The sequence below is a fragment of the Poromitra crassiceps genome (assembly GCF_964638095.1).
Source record: "Poromitra crassiceps genome assembly, chromosome: 7".
Taxonomy (NCBI): Eukaryota; Metazoa; Chordata; class Actinopteri; order Beryciformes; family Melamphaidae; genus Poromitra; species Poromitra crassiceps.
The window spans coordinates 29,895,341-29,916,338 of NC_139628.1; the positions used below are offsets into that span (position 1 = coordinate 29,895,341).

Here is a 20,998-nt window from a genome sequence, read left to right on the forward strand (position 1 = left end):
AAGAGGCTTGTAGAGGCACATGTTTTCCCAGGAAGGAGGCTACGGCAACAACGCAGGGACATTCACTTGTCACATTGTATGGGTTGTTAGGTTGAAGGACGACTCAATTATATATGCACGAGCACGGAAAAACTTGTTTTTCATATGGGACCTTTAATATCCTGTTCATCCTGTTTGACTCTGTTAGTTTGTATCAACTACACGCCCAGTTAAATGTTTGGACACACCTGATTGAATGTTTTCCATTCTCTTAAAGCCATTTTGAGCTAAAGGCTTATGGTTTAAATGCTTGATCAACACTGAAGTTGATCCTACAGTATGTATGAATTTCTTTCCAATCACTTTCAATCAAGGCTACGGGCGGCTACTTTAAACAATCTAAAATATACATAAAATAGTTTGGATTACACCTTTTTTTTTTCTTTTTGCTCACTGCATAATTACATTTGTGTTATTTCCCAGTTTTGATGCCTTTATTGGCATTCTACAATGTGGGGGGGAAAAAAGAAAAAAAAGAAGAAGAAGAAACACGTGTCCAAAATGTCAACTGGTAGTGAATTTTGTTTAACTTTAATTTCCTGTTTTTATTTATGATAATGTGAAGCGCTTTGGGCTACAATTCTACATGAAAGGTGCTATACAAATAAAGTGTATTATTGTTATCATTATTAATTAAACAAGCACACCATCAGGGATTTCTCTGCATATTTACTTGACCACCCTGAGGCTAATTTCATACACAACCGCCAATAGTGGGTGAAAATCAGATTCTGATTAAATTCTGTGCCAACTGAGTACTTCATGTTTTCTTAATGTTTGTTAATTAGGCGCCTGGTGATTTAAACAGTTTTAGAGTCTTGTCCGTATTTCTGAAACATCTGTGGTGCTCTTTGTTTTGAACACTCTATAAAGCATTTTGTGACAAACCTAGGCATTTAAAAGTACTTAACTCATTGAGTGCCATGGACGAGTATGTTCGTCATTTCGTTTAGTAACGTAGAGTGCCAAGGACGAGTATGTTCGTCAATTGCGTTTTTTGACGGTGGGACGTGGATCAAAGCCTCAGGCATCTCCTGTACAAATATGGGAGCTATTGAAGGTGTATAACCTATTTTACGGACTCATTAGGTGGCGACAGTGCTCTCCAGATTACAGAAAGGTCCGGAAAACAGGAGGAAAAAGCCGTGATCAAAGAGAAACCGATGCATGCTGCAGCCAGAGCCATATAGATTGCTCTGTCTGCAGCTGACGTTGTCTGCGAACCGCAGTCAATCCGCGCCCACGACTGAGCTCCTCTGCCTCTGTCTGTCTGTCTGCATATAGTTTCTCCACACGATTACCCGCCAGAAAGGCAGCACCCGACGGCCCAAGGGCCAAACCTTTCCCTGCAGTCCGGTTTGGCATTTCCGTGTCGCGCTGGGAGCCGCCCGGCGCACAAAAACGAAGCGCTCCGAAAATAGACTGGGTGCGTGTAGGCTGTTTGTTAGTGTGGGGAGGAGTTTGCAGCTGAGGGGGGGAGAGGGGGGTGGGGCACGCAGGCACCACACAACTACACCACGTCACTACATCAGAAAATATTAGCTAGAGTCAGTGAATGTGCTTGAAATGCTTCATTTCACAAAAGGCTGAATATCTCAGCTTATAATTTGAAACCTGTCTTTTTGCTCAAAACAGCCTATCTTCTCCGGCTCATAACTGAAGAACGGAAAATGGTATCAATAAACTTTTTTTTGCAGATGATAGAAGAGAGTCTCATCGTTCTTTGTGCGTGTTCGGTGTTTACATAGTAATATCACACAATATTCTGTGGGCCTCGAGAAATCACTGAAAACGCTCTGAAACTCTGGCACTGGGAGCGTCCGTTCTCCAAAAGTGGCTGGCACTCAATGAGTTAATACTTCCTAATAAATTTGTCTTGACTTCAAGTGTGAGATTCCGGCTGTTGTAGGTGAGGCAGTGTAGTAGGTACGCATGCTGGCAACAGTACAGACTAAGATTTGTCTTGTCAGTGGGGAAATCCTGCAGCTTGGACACATAGGGCAAAACTCCGAGAGGTTATCGTCACGACTTAGATACTTACTTCTTGGCAGGGGTCCCAGCGAACTGCAGGTCTGAGGAGGGAGAGGGATACAGAAGAACTGAGTGTGAGAGTGTGTGTGTGTGTGTGTGTGTGTGTTCAGATGTCTTTGTATGCATCTGCTCAATGTATATGAGTGATGAAATGCACTGCATAAAGTGAGAGAAGATGGTTGCCTAATGCCACATTGCATTTGCACTGGGAAGTGGGAATTTCCCAGTTCACAGATGGGAACACACCCCATTGACGTCACCTGAACTCTGATTTCCTACTTCGAAACTTGGGGGAAGCTCACAGACCTCGACCTTAAAATCCAAGATGGCAGCTCCGGCATCGGCAGTAGTGAAAGCTGTACTAAATATTGGTTATTAGCACTTCTGTCTTATTTGTGTCTCATTAAATCAGTGGTATACACAGTGCTGTCTACCGGGAAATGGGTTGTTATTTGTGTCTCATTAAATCAGTCCTATACATAGTGCTGTCTACCGGGAAATGGGTTGTTATTTGTGTCTCATTAAATCAGTCGTATTCATAGCTTTCAAGGGGCGTTACGTGCTGCCGGGAACGCCCACCTGGCGGTCAAAAAAAAACTTGTTGATTCCGTTGCCTGCGAGTCGACTCACGCTGTTTGTTCAGCCAAAGTGCCGCATAGCCTACCTGTTGTGCTATCGGTTGCACTAAACCGACGAGGAGACACGCCTGGCTTGTGTTTTACAGAATCCCGTCGGAGAAAGAAAGGAGAAGGTTGTGGATTTGTGCGACGTGGTTCAGTCGCTGGGCAGGGGAAAAAAATTGCTTTTTTTTCTACCATCAAAGTACACACGTCTTTGCTCTTTGCGGCCAACATTTCATCAAAGGTAAGCTCAAGTAACGTTACAATAATGATTAATACCCCGTTAACGTTACTTGAGCTTACCTTTGATGAAATGTTGGCCGCAAAGAGCAAAGACGTGTGTACTTTGATGGTAGAAAAAAAAGCAAAAAAATGTTGCCCCCAGCGACTGAACCACGTCGCACAAATCCACAACCTTCTCCTTTCTTTCTCCGACGGGATTCTGTAAAACACAAGCCAGGCGTGTCTCCTCGTCGGTTTAGTGCAACCGATAGCACAACAGGTAGGCTATGCGGCACTTTGGCTGAACAAACAGCGTGAGTCGACTCGCAGGCAACGGAATGAACAAGTTTTTTTTTGACCGCCAGGTGGGCGTTCCCGGCAGCACGTAACGCCCCTTGAAAGCTATGAATACACAGTGCTGTCTACCGGGAAATGTGTTGTTATTTGTGTCTCATTAAATCAGTCGTATACACAGTGCTGTCTACCGGGAAATGTGTTGTTATTTGTGTCTCATTAAATCAGTGGTATACACAGTGCTGTCTACCGGGAAATGTGTTGTTATTTGTGTCTCATTAAATCAGTGGTATACACAGTGCTGTCTACCGGGAAATGTGTTGTTATTTGTGTCTCATTAAATCAGTTGTATACACAGTGCTGTCTACCGGGAAATGTGTTGTTATTTGTGTCTCATTAAATCAGTGGTATACACAGTGCTGTCTACCGAGAAATGTGTTGTTATTTGTGTCTCATGAAATCAGTGGTATACACAGTGCTGTCTATCGGGAAATGTGTTGTTATTTGTGTCTCATTAAATCAGTCGTATACACAGTGCTGTCTACCGGGAAATGTGTTGTTATTTGTGTCTCATTAAATCAGTCCTATACACAGTGCTGTCTAGCGGGAAATGTGTTGTTGACAACTGGTTTGACTAACAATAGGACGAATCAGCAGAATCGGATTGGCTATACTTCTGGGGACAACCGCCGTTGGTTTTAAACAGCTGTTCATGGTGAAACCACGCCCTCTTTGAACTCTAGCTACTCCTTCATACTTTAAGCTAGACACTCCATTTCAACTTTAAATGAGTGACCACTTTTAAGACTATCACCTTAATTCAGCTTTAAATGATCTTTTGTACTGTTTGAGAAACCGTTATAATGGGACCCTATGGAGCCAGCCTTGAGTGTACTTTTTTTATTAAATCCACACATTTTAAAATTGCGACAGTTCACACAAGTTTAACACTACGGGTGCGTTCGGAAATAGCCACTCGGAGCGCCAGAGCGCACACTGGACCATTCGTAAATTCGGAGCGTCGTCGTAACGTACCGTAGATCTGTGCTCTCATTTCAGTGTGGAGCGTCAGAACGCACCCTACGTACATATATTTTATCCCTTGAGCTACTTCTGCTGTCACTCATAATGTCAAAAATATAAGCGATGTGATGTATAGTTTTTGAGATATTAACGTTTGCTCGGCACAGCTTTTCAGCTTTATTTCATAAAGCTGGAAGTACTTTCTGGTTGTGATGTCAGGATTCGTCCTATAGCTAGCCTGTCTAGAGCTGGTTTTCGGACTCTTTTACTGGTCAACTCAGGGGTGTGACGTCATGCAACTGGGAAATCCCTAGTTCCCAGTTCAAATGGAACGCAGAACAATGGCCTGTGTGTGTCTTTCCATTTGTTGCCTGATGACTGATGAATTCATGTGTGTGTGTGTGTGTGTGTCTATCCACTCACTGCCCACGAGGTTGGCCAGAGAGGAGTCGAGGTCGTTGGCTAGCAGCTTCCCTCCTGGATGGATGGCCATATGATGCGGCGCGCCGTGTGTGGGGAGTGTCGGCTTCAACAGCTCTCCTAGGGCATCAAAACCTGAACGGACGCACACACGAGATCAGAGAATCACACATACACACGGTCCAAAGAGCTAGCATACAAAGGTCATACATGTACTGGAAAATCACATGCGTGAACTTTGAACAGGATGAACATAAGAAGATCATTGAGATATGGGATAGAGGGAAATGTAAAGCCATGGTGATGTGAAAGAAGCGGAGCAAAACGCAGAATGGAGGCGAGCAGAAGACACACGGAGAACGAGCGAGATCGTTATTAAAAATGGCTCTACTCTTCATTTGACCTTGAAGGTAATGAGACCCACAAACATCATCACATTCAGCATAATTCAAACGGACTGGAGTGTTAATGAACTGCTCCATATCTAACATGTACCTAGACAGAGGCTCCAGTCTGACGCAGCTCTATCCAGAGTCCTAGACAGAGGCTCCAGACAGTCTGAAGCAGCTCTATCCAGAGTCCTAGACAGAGGCTCCAGACAGTCTGAAGCAGCTCTATCCAGAGTCTACTCGTTCCACCCTCACATTCACACAGCAGCCCCATGCTAGCTAGGCTACATGCTAGCAGCACGCAGCCTGGAATCGCTGAGTCAGCAGCTTGCAGCACTTTGTTCTACATGAGTGATTTATCCCTTTGTAGCTGCCATGTTCACACTCTCACTGATTTGTTATGGATATGCGTGTGTGTGTGTGTGTGTGTGTGTGAGAGAGAGAGAGAGAGCCAGAGAGCGGGAGAGGGAGAGAGTGAAAAGACTGAAAACTGATTGCTCTTGTTCATGGGCAGTTGGTTCAAATCACAGAGTAATTTCCTGTGTTAACAAACATGCGTGCGTGCGTGCGTGCGCGCGCACGTGTGGATAATTGTCTGTGTTAACAACTTCCCATGTCAGCACTCATCCAGCTAATGGTTGGATATTACTCTGCTGGTAGAGGCCTGGAGGTGTGAGTGTGTGTGTGTGTGTGTGTGTGTGTGTGTGTGTGTGTGTGTGTGTGTGTGTGTGTGTGTGTGTGTGAGTGTGTGTGTGGGGGGGGTAGGTCTGAGATGAAGGGAGGAAGACAAAGTGAGAGTGGAGAGTCCCAAAGCACGGCTAAGACAGGAAGAAATAACATGGCTAACACATGGAAAACATAGCCTAACATGCGATAACATAACTTAAGACAGCATAGCACAAAATAAAATAACATAACTCGGCATAACAAAACTGGAGATAGCACGACGTAACATAATACTGTATAATGGACATCAAAGCAGCAGGGAATTAGAGTATAAGATATACCGTAAATTCCGGACTATAAGCCGCACCTTTTTTCCCGTTTTTTGGGCTTTTTTGGCCCCTGCGGCTTATATAACGGTGCGGCTTATCTATGGATTTTTTCAAAAAAAAAAAAAAAAAAAACTCTCTTTTTTAGCACTCTTTCTAACTATAAATCCTATATAACTATAATAAGTTTTAATTTCCTCTCTTGCCCTCTTTTCACCACACTGTATGACACTGTATGACACTGTGTGCACTGTAAAAAACAACACAGGTGGTGTTGTGTTATGTTGTTTTGTTGAAATGTTAATAAATGGGAGCTTCCTCTACAATCCCCTCTGTGCATGAACCCTTACATATGGTAATTAAACATTAAAACACAAAAAAAAAAAAAAAAAAAAAAAAAAAAAAAAAAAAAACGGCTTATAGTCCGGTGCGGCTTATATAAGAAAAAAATAGTCAACTTTGAAGGTGCGGCTTATACACCGGTGCGCCTTATAGTCCGGAATTTACGGTACTGTCATTCCACGAGAGCCTACGTGTACAATAAATAGGTCAGACACTAAATAAACCATGTGAAGTATGGGTGGGAATTCAACCCCAGAAGTGAAGCCATATCGGCATATGGCAGCCTTACTGCCTTGCAGGCCCAAAATAGGGCGGAAGAAATACACCGTCCAAAAAGACGTAAAAGCAGAAGATGGGAGAGCAGGACGATAATAAAAAAAGACAGAAAAAGAAGAGAGAAGGAGGAGGAGTGGGAGGAGGAGAGTGCGAGACAAGCTGGGGTAGACATATCCCCGTTGGAACACTACAGGGAGGAGGAGAACACTAAAAAAGCCAGCGGACAGTGGAAAAAACGAGGGAGGAATAATATTTAGTTAGGAAGCACCATGTAGGTCTGACAGCGGTGCTGACACAGGAGATTCAGAAAACACGGTTTCCTGCTAGCCTAGCAGATGGGGGTGGGTGGGTGGGTGGGTGGGGGTGGTGGAAGCACAGACTGAGAAAGAGACAGAAACAAGTACAGATCCTGTCCAGGCCCGCGGCGCGCGCGCGTCCAACGGCAAACGCTGCGGCAGGAAACGGACAGAATGACTGACGGACAGATGTCTGTCCACTGGGGCTGCTTTGGAACGTTGACACGGTGGAGAGGCAGAAACACAGCAGCATGACAGAGCCACTTCAGCATCCTATAGAGAGCCAAAGTGAAACGTCACTTCCTGCTTTTCTCCCTGTACCAGCGCTGCGGAAAAATATGAATGGCGCTGGACGGAGAATAAGGTTACTTTTGATCCCGGTTGAATTGTGCCACGGGGTGCCAACGCTAATTTTGTCCATTTTAAAACGTAACTTTGCACGTCAAGAAAGTCGCAGTTTGTCGCCAAACTGTTGCACTAGAAGTTATAAATCAGAAAGACTACATGCACTGTCGCCTAAGTGACGTCACCTTATCTACCGGCAAAGCTGAAGACCGGCGACATGCCACGAGCTTCCACGAGCTATGTCGTTTTTCTACGAAACCAACGCCTACGTTTCAGTTTGACGACAAACTGTGACTTTCTTGACATGCAAAGTTATGTTTTAAATTGACAAAATTAGCGTTGGCACCCCGTGGCACAATTCAAACGGGATCCATAAAGTGAACCTTATTCTCCGTCCACCGCCATTCATATTTTTTCACAGCGCTGGTACAGGGCGAAAGCAGGAAGTGACGTTTCACTTTGGCTCTCTATTATATAGGCGGCACCGTAGGCTCAGTGGTTAGCACTAGTCGCATCACAGCAAGAAGGTCGTGGGTTCGAATCCCCCGCCCGGTCCTTTCTGTGTGGAGTTTTGCATGTTCTCCCCGTGTTTGCGTGGGTTTCCTCCCACAGTCTAAAGATATGCTGTGTTTGTGTAGCATCGTAATGAACAGACTCTAGTCAAATGTGCAGTACTGTACAGTATGTATCTGATATGTTGTATGTATCCAGATAGTGTATAGTATGTAGTATAATGACGGTGATGATGTTACTGTATGTAAAGCCCTTTGAGACATGCTTGTGTTGATAATAAGGGGTTATAAACATAACTGAACTATAAAGCAAGGAATCTCTATCTGTCTGTCTGTCTGTGTCTGGTTGTCTGTCTATTTGAAAATAGGAAAGAATGTGTAGTTTCTTCTTTCGCGACATTTTCACAACACAACCTGTCAGCTCCGCGGCTAAACGGTCTGTGCTTGGCGTGGGAATGTGCGTTTGTTTCAAGCCGGCCGGCGTCCCGGTTGAGTGGCGTTTGTGCCGTGATTGCCCCGAAGGTCCAAACACCACCCAGGCGGGAGACTAGAGGCCATTCCGCCAAGCGACACCTCACTAAGCGCTCCTGACTGCATGAGCTCAATGTGGCTCACCATGCCCTCAGCTGCACCCTGGGGGGTGGGTGGGGGGGGGGCAGACAGACAGACAGAGACACAGACAGACAGAGAGTGAAGGAGAGAGGGGCAGACATAAAGATGGGGTAAGATGGGGAAACGTTAGGGGAGAGAACAGGAGGTAGAGAGAGAGAGAACAGGAGGTAGAGAGAAAGAGAACAGGAGGTAGAGAGAGAGAGAACAGGAGGTAGAGAGAGAGAGAACAGGAGGTAGAGAGAGAGAGAACAGGAGGTAGAGAGAGAGAGAACAGGAGGTAGAGAGAGAGAGAACAGGAGGTAGAGAGAGAGAGAACAGGAGGTAGAGAGAAAGAGAACAGGAGGTAGAGAGAGAGAGAGAACAGGAGGTAGAGAGAGAGAGAACAGGAGGTAGAGAGAAAGAGAACAGGAGGTAGAGAGAGAGAGAACAGGAGGTAGAGAGAGAGAGAGAGAGAACAGGAGGTAGAGAGAGAGAGAACAGGAGGTAGAGAGAGAGAGAGAACAGGAGGTAGAGAGAGAGAGAACAGGAGGTAGAGAGAGAGAGAACAGGAGGTAGAGAGAGAGAGAACAGGAGGTAGAGAGAGAGAGAACAGGAGGTAGAGAGAGAGAGAACAGGAGGTAGAGAGAGGAAGAGACACATGGTAGAAGAGAGAGAGAACAGGAGGTAGAGAGAGAGAGAACAGGAGGTAGAGAGAGAGAACAGGAGGTAGAGAGAGGAAGAGAAACATGGTAGAGAGAGAGAGAACAGGAGGTAGAGAGAGAGAAAACAGGAGGTAGAGAGAGAGAGAACAGGAGGTAGAGAGAGGAAGAGAAACATGGTAGAAGAGAGAGAGAACAGGAGGTAGAGAGAGGAAGAGAAACATGGTAGAAGAGAGAGAACAGGAGGTAGAAGAGAGAGAACAGGAGGTAGAGAGAGGAAGAGAAACATGGTAGAAGAGAGAGGGGTTTTGCCTTTGACTCTCCTGACTCTTAATTTCCCTCCTATTGTTGGCATTTCCATTATTGTCACTGTGATGAAATACTTTGGCAACCTGGGCCATTTCTTTTCTTTTAAAGCACCGTGTCAGTAAAGCCCAGTGAATTTAATTGAATTGAGAGAGAGAGAGAGAGAGAGAGAGAGAGATAAAGGGGAAAGGGGGATGACAGACAGAGAGAGAGAGAAAGAGAGAGACTGAAACAAGCCCACTCACACACACACACACCACAGGGCAGCGAGAGAACGAGAACATTGGGAGAGAGGAGGAGACGATGAAGCAAGCAAAGAGGATGCTGTAATGAACTAAATGAGCTTGGCCAGGAGAGGAGAGAGGAGAAGAGGAGAGGAGGAGAAGAGGAGAGGAGAGGGGATGAGAGGAGAGGAGAGGAAGCGAGGAGAGTGGAGAGGAGGAGAGGAGGAGAAGAGGAGAGGAGAAGAGGGGAGAGGAGAGGAGGAGATGAGAAGAGAGGAGGGGAGAGGGGAGGATAGGAGAAGAGAGGAGGAGAGGCCAGGAGAGGAGGAGGGGAGAGGAGGAGAGGAGAAGAGGAGAGGAGAGGGGATGAGAGGAGAGAAAGCGAGGAGAGTGGAGAGTGGAGAGGAGGAGAAGAGGAGGGGAGAAGAGAGGAGGAGATGAGAAGAGAGGAGGGGAGGCCAGGAGAGGAGGAGGGGAGAGGAGAGGAGGGGAGAAGAGGGCATGAGAGGACATGAGAGGAGGACATGAGAGGAGAGGAAGGGAGGAGAAGAGAAGGGAGGGGAGGAGAAGAGTAGGGAGGAGAGGAGAGGAGGGGAGGGGAGAGGAGAGGAGGGGAGGGGAGGGGAGGGGAGGGGAGGGGAGGGGAGGGGAGGGGAGGGGAGGGGAGGGGAGAGGAGGGGAGGGGAATGCCATCTGAGTTGAGTTAGATGTTTCAGCAGGACGGATACAGTCAATAGGAGTGAATGGAGTGGATCCAAAACATGAGACATTTGTAGAAGGAGGCCTGTTACTCAGTGCTCAGCTGATTGCATTATCTAATGTGGTGGCATTTTGCAAGCAAACGTCTTGCATTTGCCGTCAACCTCAATCATCTTCTGTAGCGGCTTTGACTTTTCATGCCAGGAATCATTTGGTAACGGTGGGAGTCGCATTTTACAGCAACAAGATGGATATTTAAATTAGGGAAAACAAATAAATAACTGCAAATGATGAAGAATAGGATGGAGAGAGGATCTGTAGTCTCCGCTTTCTGTCTGTGTTAGTGAACAGACTATAGATATATATGCAATAGAATGAAAGGAGGAAAGGATGTAGGAGTAGGAACAACAGAATATAAGAGAGGAGAGAGAGAGAGAGAGAGAGAGAGGGAGAGAGAGATAGAGAGGGAGAGAGAGAGAGACAGAGAGAGGGAGAGAGAGGGAGAGAGAGACTGCATCAGATATTCAGAGGAGGAGGATGTGAGCAGGAAAACAACACACAAAAGCAATGAAAAGTAGGGGGAAATGTGACACGGTCTGGTGAAAGGCGTAACGAGTAGACAAGCGTGAAATTGCACAAATCAAGATTGTTTTTTGAAAGAAAATAATAATACCGTAATCACTATTTTCCCCCCATATTACCCAAGTTTAGATGTTGAAGAACACACTCAGTATAAAAAAGTTTTAAGATCACTACAAACTTTACATCTAATCTGTGAGCAAACTAAGCTTGCTCACCAACTTGCAGGCTGATTTGTCTCTGAATGTTACTTTTAGGAGTACAAACACCAACAGCGTAGGACGCTACTTTATGTTTGAGGTGTTAAAATCTGTTACCGTCCGACATGTTTGGAGATCTATCATATTTTGTTCTTTCTTTTATATTGCTCCTGTATGTTATGATTGTAGTGTCTTGTAAGCCCATGCGGGGTGCCACATTTGGTGCATGACACTTTGGAAAATAAAACTACAAACATTCAAATAAGCATATCTTCAACTATTTTCAGATTTCAATGTACGACATCATTTGAAAGCTTACAATCTGCACTTTCATATTCTGTAAAATCTGAAATCTGAAAAATGACCTTGGCCTACAGGTTACCCAAAACACCAGTCCCTGTCACAAAAGACAATCTCCTATTAGAAATGAAAGAGTTTTGTCTAGTAGTCCTGAGTTTGGCTGGACAAAAGGAACACGTAGTATAGACCTTATTCGCTAACCCTGGATGGCACCATATTGTTGACATACCGTCCTGCAGCTGACAACTAGTAACAGCCTTATTGTCGTTTCTGTTCCATTACAAAATAGCGATAGTGATGACCGCAATAAAAAACCCACAGTTGTTGCTTGTATGCTGCCGTTAATGCCTGTAATAAATAAACAAAAGAAAAAACGAGGTGAACAGACTTTGCTGTGAGGAGCTGTCAGAAAGTTTCACCTGTCTCTCCCAACTATCCACACATCTCCTGTGCTGCTGACGTATCCTCTGTCTCGCTCCCTTCACGTCTGTGGACGGTAGAGATAGAAACAAACCACGGGGACTTTATTGCTGTCATTACTACAGCCATGGCTAACGCAGGTCACCATCCGAACACAATTGGAACGATACAGGTAACGCTAATGGCGGCTAGCTTCCTATAAACGCTGCTCTTACATAGGCTGTCACTTGAGAGCTGCTGCGTTATGTCAACAATATGGCGGCGGTGGGCGTGCCCGTATGTGAGTGACGTCAATCGAATAAGGTCTATTGGCAAACAGAGTGGAGAAGAGAACAGATATAGCCTGATAATAGACAGATATGATAAAAAAGAGGAATAAAGGCAACAATCTCCCATTGAATTGGAACGTCGTTTATGGATACTAGAGATAGCGTGCGTGCTCGTCTTTGAGCAATTGCGCTCCTGATTATAGTAGTGAGATTATAATGCCCAGGAAGCTGAGAGAGAAACGTAGATATCTCTCAGATATGAACGTGGAACTCACTCACTCACTCACTCACTCACTCACTCACTCACTCTGTAATAAAAACAGAAGCAATTTCCCCCCGGAACTCTCAACGAACCAAAGCACATCTACAGTACAGTAGGATGTTAACAGAGAGCGGACAAAGAGATTTAGATATAAAGAATAAGAACAGAAGATGGAAGAGAAGGAAGGAAACGGAGGAGACAGCAGAGACGAGAGAAAACGAGTGCGTGGTAGAGGACGTGGGAGAAGAGGGGAGAGGAGGAGGAGGAGGAGAAGAGGGGAGAGCAGATGTGGAGGAGTTGCCTGGGCGATTCTCGCCTCGTGAAGTGTGATGGAGAGATGAGGAGAGAGGGAGAGAGGGGAAGGGGAGAGTGTGATGGAGAGATGAGGAGAGAGAGAGAGAGAGAGAGAGAGAGGAAGGGGTGAGTGTGATGGAGATGAGAGAGGGAGAGGGAGAGGGGAAGGGGTGAGTGTGATGGAGAGATGAGGAGAGAGAGAGAGAGAGAGAGAGAGAGAGAGAGGGGAGGGGGTGAGTGTGATGGAGAGATGAGGAGAGAGAGAGAGAGAGAGGGGAAGGGGTGAGTGTGATGGAGAGATGAGGAGAGAGAGAGAGAGAGAGAGAGGGAGAGAGGGGAAGGGGTGAGTGTGATGGAGAGATGAGGAGAGAGAGAGGGGAAGGGGAGAGTGTGATGGAGAGATGAGGAGAGAGAGAGAGAGAGAGAGAGAGAGGGGAAGGGGTGAATGTGATGGAGATGAGAGAGAGAGGGAGAGGGAGAGGGGAAGGGGTGAGTGTGATGGAGAGATGAGGAGAGAGAGAGAGAGAGAAGGGGTGAGTGTGATGGAGAGATGAGGAGAGAGAGAGAGAGAGAGAGAGAGAGAGGGGGGAAGGGGTGAGTGTGATGGAGAGATGAGGAGAGAGAGAGAGAGAGAGAGAGGGGAAGGGGTGAGTGTGATGGAGAGATGAGGAGAGAGAGAGAGAGAGAGAGAGAGAGGGGAAGGGGTGAGTGTGATGGAGAGATGAGGAGAGAGAGAGAGAGAGAGGAAGGGGTGAGTGTGATGGAGATGAGAGAGAGAGGGAGAGGGAAAGGGGAGAGTGTGATGGAGAGATGAGGAGAGAGAGAGAGAGAGAGAGAGGGGAAGGGGTGAGTGTGATGGAGATGAGAGAGAGAGAGAGAGAGAGAGAGGGAGAGGGGAAGGGGAGTGTGATGGAGAGATGAGGAGAGAGAGAGAGAGGGGGGGAGGGTAGAGTGTGATGGCATGAGCGATAACAAACAAAACGGATGAGTGGAAGCAGACAGATGGGACACAGTGAAATGACAAGATGACACGGGGACAGACACAGAGACAGTGAAATGACAAGATGACACGGGGACAGACACAGAGACAGTGAAGTGACAAGATGACACGGGGACAGACACAGAGACAGTGAAATGACAAGATGACACGGGGACAGACACAGAGACAGTGAAGTGACAAGATGACACGGGGACAGACACAGAGACAGTGAAATGACAAGATGACACGGGGACAGACACAGAGACTCACACACGGCTCCAGTGTGACATGTAGAAATATACACGTGGTAGATCCACGTAATAATCAACGAGTAGGTGTGTGCTAAACAGTTTGAATGCACGATGTGGCGGCGAAGTAAAACCATTCAACGCACACCTACAAGCTGATTATCCCGCCTATACCATGCTCATTTGCCAACAATATAAAATAAAATAAAAGCATTAGCTTACCGTTTTCATGATAAGGAATAATTCTAGTCCCTTTTACAACCACGTCGGTGAGGTGACACGATGCTACTACTAGCTTAAAAAATACACGTGGATTTCGAGGCTGTACTGTAGTAGCTAAATCTGCCCATGGGGGGGGATCTGCAGATATCTTAGTTATAACGAGATTGAGCTAGGCAGGTTCGTGTGTGCTAATTATCCAGTTTGGGAAATCACGTTTCTCTAGTCGGCTGTCTGACTCAACCGGGCTACAGCCTCAAAGCAGTTATTTATGGTATAATGTGCTAGCGGATGAATTTAGAACGCCCAACTACGCGTGCGGTAGACTGCGTTAACGCACACCTGCCGGGCCAATCGGAAAAGAGTATTCAGCCAGACCATGGCGGTATAAATACAGACAAACACACGAGCACACTCGGATATGAGGAGAGACCCGCGCTTTTGGGCACAGATATTTTGTGTGAGGTGCTGCCAGCATGTCCAGATGGTGTCGTGGCAGTTTGTAGTGTGGCAGCTTCAACACTCGCTCTATTTATAGTCAAGTCTGCACAAAGCCCCAAAGCAGGCTGCTGCACACTGGAGCCAACCAAGTCCCCACTGCTGCTGCTACTGAGCCCAAAGCAGGCTGCACACTGGAGCCAACCAAGTCCCCACTGCTGCTACTACTGAGCCGGGCCCGGGAGGCGGACCGCCCGGGTTAAACAAGGCCAACGCAAGCCAGAAGCAAGGCGGTCCCCACACACACAATCTGCACTGTGGACTCGGAGCATATCTGCTGGCATGCACACACACACACACACACAAAACAATGCTTTCCGTTTGTGAATGGTAAGCATTAAGAGGCAACTATTACTCCCAAGAAGAACGATGATTTTCAGCTCAAAATGAACACAAAGCAAAATGTCTTTTCCATTCCATTTTAGTGAGGATATAAGATAAAAAAAAAATAGAAAGAAACGATTTCAGACTCAGATATGATTTGTGATCTAGCTATTGTTTTGATCCAATTCATCTTAAATGATGTTTAACGACATGCTGAGAGGCGGCAGGGGAAAACAGCTGGCTGCTTAATCCTTGGGCAGATTTCCAGTAATGTTGATGGATAGCCGGTTGTGCACGTTGAAATTACCTCAGTTAGTTAATAGTTAGAGGCAGTAAACACACCTAAACCTGTGCACAGGCCCGGTTTTACAGGGGTGCAAAAGCACGCATTGCACCCTTATTTTAATTGTCTGCATGCTCAGTTGAAAAGAGTGGTAAAAAAAGAAGAAAAAAAGAAAAAGATTAAATAAATGCTGCAGGTGCACACTTACTGTTTAAACTTGAATTATAATTGTTGTTTTTCTTTGTTCTTTGATGTGAATTTATGGCTTTTTGGCACCTATATGTAACCTTTTAAGGTTGAGATAATTGTATTATCATTATATGGTCCAAATATTTCAGTAAAGCACTTGAAACACTTGAAATATTAAAATAACATGTCAAATTTTTCGGGTGGCCAAAGGCCGGCCCCCCGGTTCGGCCCGTACATGTGCACCCCTGCCTATCTTGGATGCATCCCTAGTCATCTTGTTCTGGAACCGGCCCTGCCTGTGCACATTGAAATGACCTCAGCTAGATAAAAACAGTAAACACACCTGCTACACCTATGATTGTTTGTTTGTTTTCATCTTTTAAAGAGCCATATCACGCTTTGGAGAGACATAAACAAACACGGTGCATCCAAATTATTGCTCAGAAATGTCACATAAAGGATCGGTACAGTTATGCAAATAAAGTCCCGAAATGCTGTATATTATATCTTTGCATTACTCACAAAGTGATTTTTCATCAACTATCCCCACTGACAGAAAATCAATGTTAAATAATAGACCAACATGAATGTAATTAAATGTCACTTTAACAGTCAATCCCACGGCTTCCTCTGAGGCGTGTGCTTCCCCCTCCGCATGACTCAAATAAGCTTCAGACGACCTTTGTGGGGGATCGGCGCGCCTCCTTCGGCGCGGTCGATAACTTGCTGTGCCCCCAAAATGACATGCGTTGCACAAGTGTCTCCGGTCCAGAAAGTGTCGGGTGGAGAAGCAGGGAGAGTGATTACGTCAGTCGATGAGAGGTTAAGAGAGAGTAAGCTAATGAGAAGGCCCAGCGCCAAAGTCCCACTGCAACACTTCAGAATCAGAGCCATCGCTCTGAAGCCATTAGCCTCACTGGCAGGAGACCACAACAAGGAAAGCTAAAATATCGCTGTGGACTGGGTTCCTGCACATTACACAGAAATCAGAACTTTTTGCAGAATTTCATTTGAAGATTTTGGTTGGTGTTCAAAATGATGTATACCGATAGCGGATGGACAATATCTCTGGCAGTTAAGCCCTATTGCAATGATTAGTATTACATATCATAGGCAGTGGGTCTACAGCCACATAGAAAGGCGCAGGTAGGAGTATCAGAAAGCATGGCAATTCTCCAGACCATTTCGTACAAGAGAGACCCAAACTTTTTAAGCCCCGGAAAAGATCAAATTGTCAATACTTTCTCAAGACTTTGCAGATAAGAGGAGAAAAGCGGTTTACAACGGGGATGGGGTCAGTTAACTTCTGATTCAATCAGTTGAAAATCTAAGCAGAAAGAACAGACCAAATTGCTGCTGATAGCCCATTGATTTCTCAGGTATGCGTTTTCACAGCAATTCCACTTCCTGATTTGACTGAAATTAAAAGTGAACTGACCCGCCTCGACTCTGCTTCGTAAGCCGTTGCGTTTTAGTCGCCGTCATTATTAGAGACTATAAGAGAGCTAGAGACGCCCACCCAGTGTTAGGAGGAGGAGCGGCCACAAGTTGCCGTTGCGGCAGTCAGAGGGTTAGTGGAATACTGTGACCCTGCCGCGGGCAAAGCCAAAGAGGGTTTAGTTTGAGACGAGCTCCGTCTCCAGAGGCAGAGGGGGGGGGGCTTTACCAGGCGCTGCAGGTTGTAGGCCGTTGTTGGCAGCTGCTGCTGCTGCGGTCTTATTCCCAAACACCGCATCGAAATCTACAGACATGGCTGCCGTCTGCTGCAGAGGCTGGCTCTCCATTCCTGAGGGATGCATTTAAATACGACTCGTTAAAGCCCCGAGTCGGACGTTTTCGAGTCGTCAGGAACAATACGTGAAATGTACTCGTTATCATAAAGGGGTTTGTGAAGTCGGTGACCAAGAGAGCACCTGCAGGGATGAGGTATTTTTGGAGGCCAACCCGGAAGTTAGCACTGGCTGGTTCCCTTGTCTGGGACTCAATGGGATTTTTGTGATCTTTGGTTAGATGCCTAAAATAACCAAAGGTCCGCGGTTAACAAAAGTGCGTCAAACTGTGATCTTTTTATTTTTTTAAATCATATTCACACTTCAAAAACCATAAACGTGGTGTTCACTCGTAAAGATCATCCTGCCGAACACAAAGATGGCCGTTTCATAAACACAGACGTTATTTCAGGCATCGAACCAAAAATCCCCGTGCAAAAACCCCATTGAGCTCCAGACGAGGGAACCAGGAAGCGCTAACTTCCTGGTTCGAGGACTCCTTCCTGCGGTGCAAGGTACAATTTGTACAAGTCGAGATAAGCACGTCATCTGTCATGTCAAAATGACAGAGATGGGAGTGGCCAGGTGGCCTCTGCATTAGGACTAGCTTTTCCCTGTACCTCTCTTTTTACAAGGCAAATAACTTGAGGTGAGACATTCATAACTGATTCAGATGAACGCAGTCTGACACCGATAAAAACCTCTGCTAATGATTGCGCCTCCTCCTGTCAAACTAATGCATTGCAGCCTTGAGCGTGCAGCCATGTTGGCTCCACGGCCGCCGCTGAGAGGCCTGGGACTCTACGCAGGCTGGTGGGATTGTCTGGGTATTTAGAACAGAGTAAACTCTTCCTGGGGTCCATAAGAAAACAACGTACAACACAAGTGACTGGAGAAAATAAACAGTGCACCATGATTAGCAATAATAGACATACAGTAGATAATCATAACCATTTGGAGAAATTTGTCGGGTATGACATCTCATTATGCAGCTGACCAACATGAAAGACCCCATGACACAACATCATAAAAGTAATGGGAATTCATATCATGGAGACTTTAAATGAAGGAGATACACATACATCTAGTCAAAACATATTAAGGCCAAGAAATAGATTCGATCTTTATGTACCGTAGTAACTGGTATACCAATAGAGTTACAAGATTTACTCTACTCCCATCTGTCTTACACGACTTAACACCTCACCTTGATCAGTGTATATATAACTAGCAGTCCAGCCGTTTGAAAATGTTGTCATCTGGCAAGTTTTTAATGAGCCACAACCGAAAATCCGATATCTGAATTTTGCAACAACAAAAAAAACTGGCAGCGGTACAGTCTTGGACATTCACGAAAGCGAAGTATCCATTGTGCTATTTTTGGTACGGCACAAGGGACAGTTGTATCTGATCCGGTGTCAGAGCCATTGATAGTGTGAAAGGCTGATATCTAAGCTTTAAAGAAGCAGCGTTGCCTCTGGAGCTGGGCCCAACTCTCTTTAACAACGGCTCTGGTTTTTATCCCCCCGTCATAAAGCCCATAATACTTCCTCTGCCTTCACGACGCTTCCCACTGCATCTTTGAGCTACTCTTTTATGGTCGATTCTTCTAGCTGATGATAGCGAGCTGTAATGTCAACTTTTGTTGTGTTTTTTTCCCCCTCTCTTCTTAAATAGCTGGGACGTACCGTATATCAGAGCTAGTATGTCACGTCGTGTGTCTCTTCCTGGTAGATGTCACTCAGCACAGCCCACGTTCTCCTGCCCCGACAAAACGAGGGGAACAGGACTGCTGGACCTTGGCTGACATTTCACCGCTCAATAAAAAAGAAATAAATAAATGATGGGTTTCTTCAGATGATTACAGTGTCAACACACAGTCGCAGTGCTTGTTTATGGGTAAACCACATAATTACCCTACGACTGACGAGCTCACAGCTCAGTGCGCCGCGCGTCGAGACTGTGTCGGGCCGGTGTTCTCTCTCTCTCTCACACAGAGACACCCGCTTCACAGCGTTAACTTTGACGGGGGAAGAAAATGCGAATGATGCACGGATGGATGGATGGTCTTCGTAAAAAGGCAAATAAAGGACTTGATCTATGGAGGGGCGGACAGGGACATGAATGGCGAGAGGGGATATTTCCTGGAAAATGTCTCATCACTCTTTCAGTCATTAGAAAGTGACTTCTCGCTCAGGAATTTCTTTATTCACTTTAGGTGTTTAATGTGTCTGTTGTGTGTGTATATATGCTGTCTGTACGTGCGCGTTATACACGCACGTGTGTGTGTGTGTGTGTGTGTGTCCGTACCTCCCCAGGCACTGTTGTGGTTGGAGATGGCAGGAGTGCTCTGCACAGCGGGGATGAAGGTCGGCTGGAGATCAAACAGGTCACTGTTCAGATTGGGCATACTGAAAAGAGAGAGAGAGAGAGGATTGTGGGAAACAAAGGAAATCAGATTGAAGAGGTCAGAAACAGACAGTAAGAAACAGGGTGGAGAGATATGGATGGAGGACAGGGAGACACGGCATTAATATTTAATCAATTAAGCATAAATAGCTAAGCAGCCAGTAGAAAATCTCCCTCTGTCACAGACAGACTAATCCGTGCTTCCTAAAGGGCTGTAAAACCTTCCACAGAGCAATAAAACTGTTAAGAACAGTGAATTTAGAGTGTGCGTGAGAATTCAGCCCGGATTATCAGGACTTACTGCGATCATTACGGTGCCAAAATTAGAATAACTTTTAAACCACAAGTGCAATCGATGTACAGGGATTTGCTTTGGCGAGTAGCTGTTTTTATTCATTTATGTATATATACCGTACTGCGCAAAAAGGCTTAGGCACATGTCAAAGAAACCCATAAAGCCGAGATGCTTTCATAACTAATTGAATGAAAAAGTTTCTGAATTCCAAAAATGTATAATAATAAAGCCGCAGTCTACTGACGCACACTAATGCTGAAATCAAACATCTAAGACTGATAAGAAATCTATATAAACAAGACACGGGGTCATTGGATGCAATGTGGATATGCGGGGGAATGTGTGGTTGGCTAGATGTTTGCGCGTGTCGGGGGGGGAGGGGAGGTGTTGGGCTTGGAGGGGGCGGGGGGGGGGGGGTGGGTGGTACTATTTGTAATGGTGATGCCAGTAGAGCCATGGTTGCCAGGCGATGGGCTCTCTCTCACCGGGGGCGGAGACATCATGGGTGACATTTTTTCTGGGATGGTGTTGTGGTGGGCAGAACGCACGTGCCTCTGCATCTACATTCATCTAAGATATTGACATTTTGCTGTAATCTCCACATGCTTATTTGATGCCGGCCGGTGGTGTCAAGTTTCCGTTTCCTGAATGAAGCCTTTGCACGTAGCAGCGTGAGCTGTGATTGGTCTACTTTTGTGGCGACAGACAGACAGTAGGTGTCACTCTTTCCAACGGTGGGCTCTCATCTCATTCAATTATCAAAGTGTGTGTGTGTCTGTGTGTGTGTGTGTGTGTGCGTGCGCGGGCGCGCGCGTGCGTACCTGTTGGTAGACGGCGGGGAGGTGTACAGCTCCGGGGTGTGTGTAATGTGGTTGTTGTTGGCGCCGCTGCCTATCGATTGGCTGCTGGGCGAGGCAGAGGGCGGAGTCTGCATGCCGATCTCCTTCAGACGCTGGTCCTGGACGACCCCCACCAACACACACACACACGCACACACGCACACCAAATGTGATTACGAACATAAGAAAAGCAGGAAGAGAGCGGTAAACAGTCATTTCCCATTGGAGATGAATAGGAGTTTTGTTTCCAGTAAACCTCCGAAATAAATCCGTGTCGACTGAAATCACATTCTCTCTCACACACACACACACACAGGTGCGAACAAAGGCAAACACAAACAC

General features: G+C 46.0%; 1 protein-coding gene across 3 annotated transcripts in view; it reads right to left on the minus strand.

Annotated features, from left to right (window-relative positions):
* LOC310779291 (phosphatidylinositol-binding clathrin assembly protein) overlaps positions 1-20,998 on the minus strand; it is a 135,449-nt gene that overhangs the window by 11,953 nt on the left and 102,498 nt on the right. For 2 of the 3 annotated variants that reach the window (XM_083639815.1, XM_083639814.1), the window contains exons 11-15: positions 20,639-20,775; positions 19,424-19,524; positions 17,011-17,130; positions 4,653-4,784; positions 2,081-2,111 (exon numbers count right to left, since the gene is read on the minus strand). In XM_083639815.1, coding sequence (XP_083495941.1) covers positions 2,081-2,111; positions 4,653-4,784; positions 17,011-17,130; positions 19,424-19,524; positions 20,639-20,775 — 521 coding nt within the window. The remainder of the gene's footprint in view (positions 1-2,080; positions 2,112-4,652; positions 4,785-17,010; positions 17,131-19,423; positions 19,525-20,638; positions 20,776-20,998) is intronic. The other variant, XM_083639816.1, reaches the window with a different exon arrangement.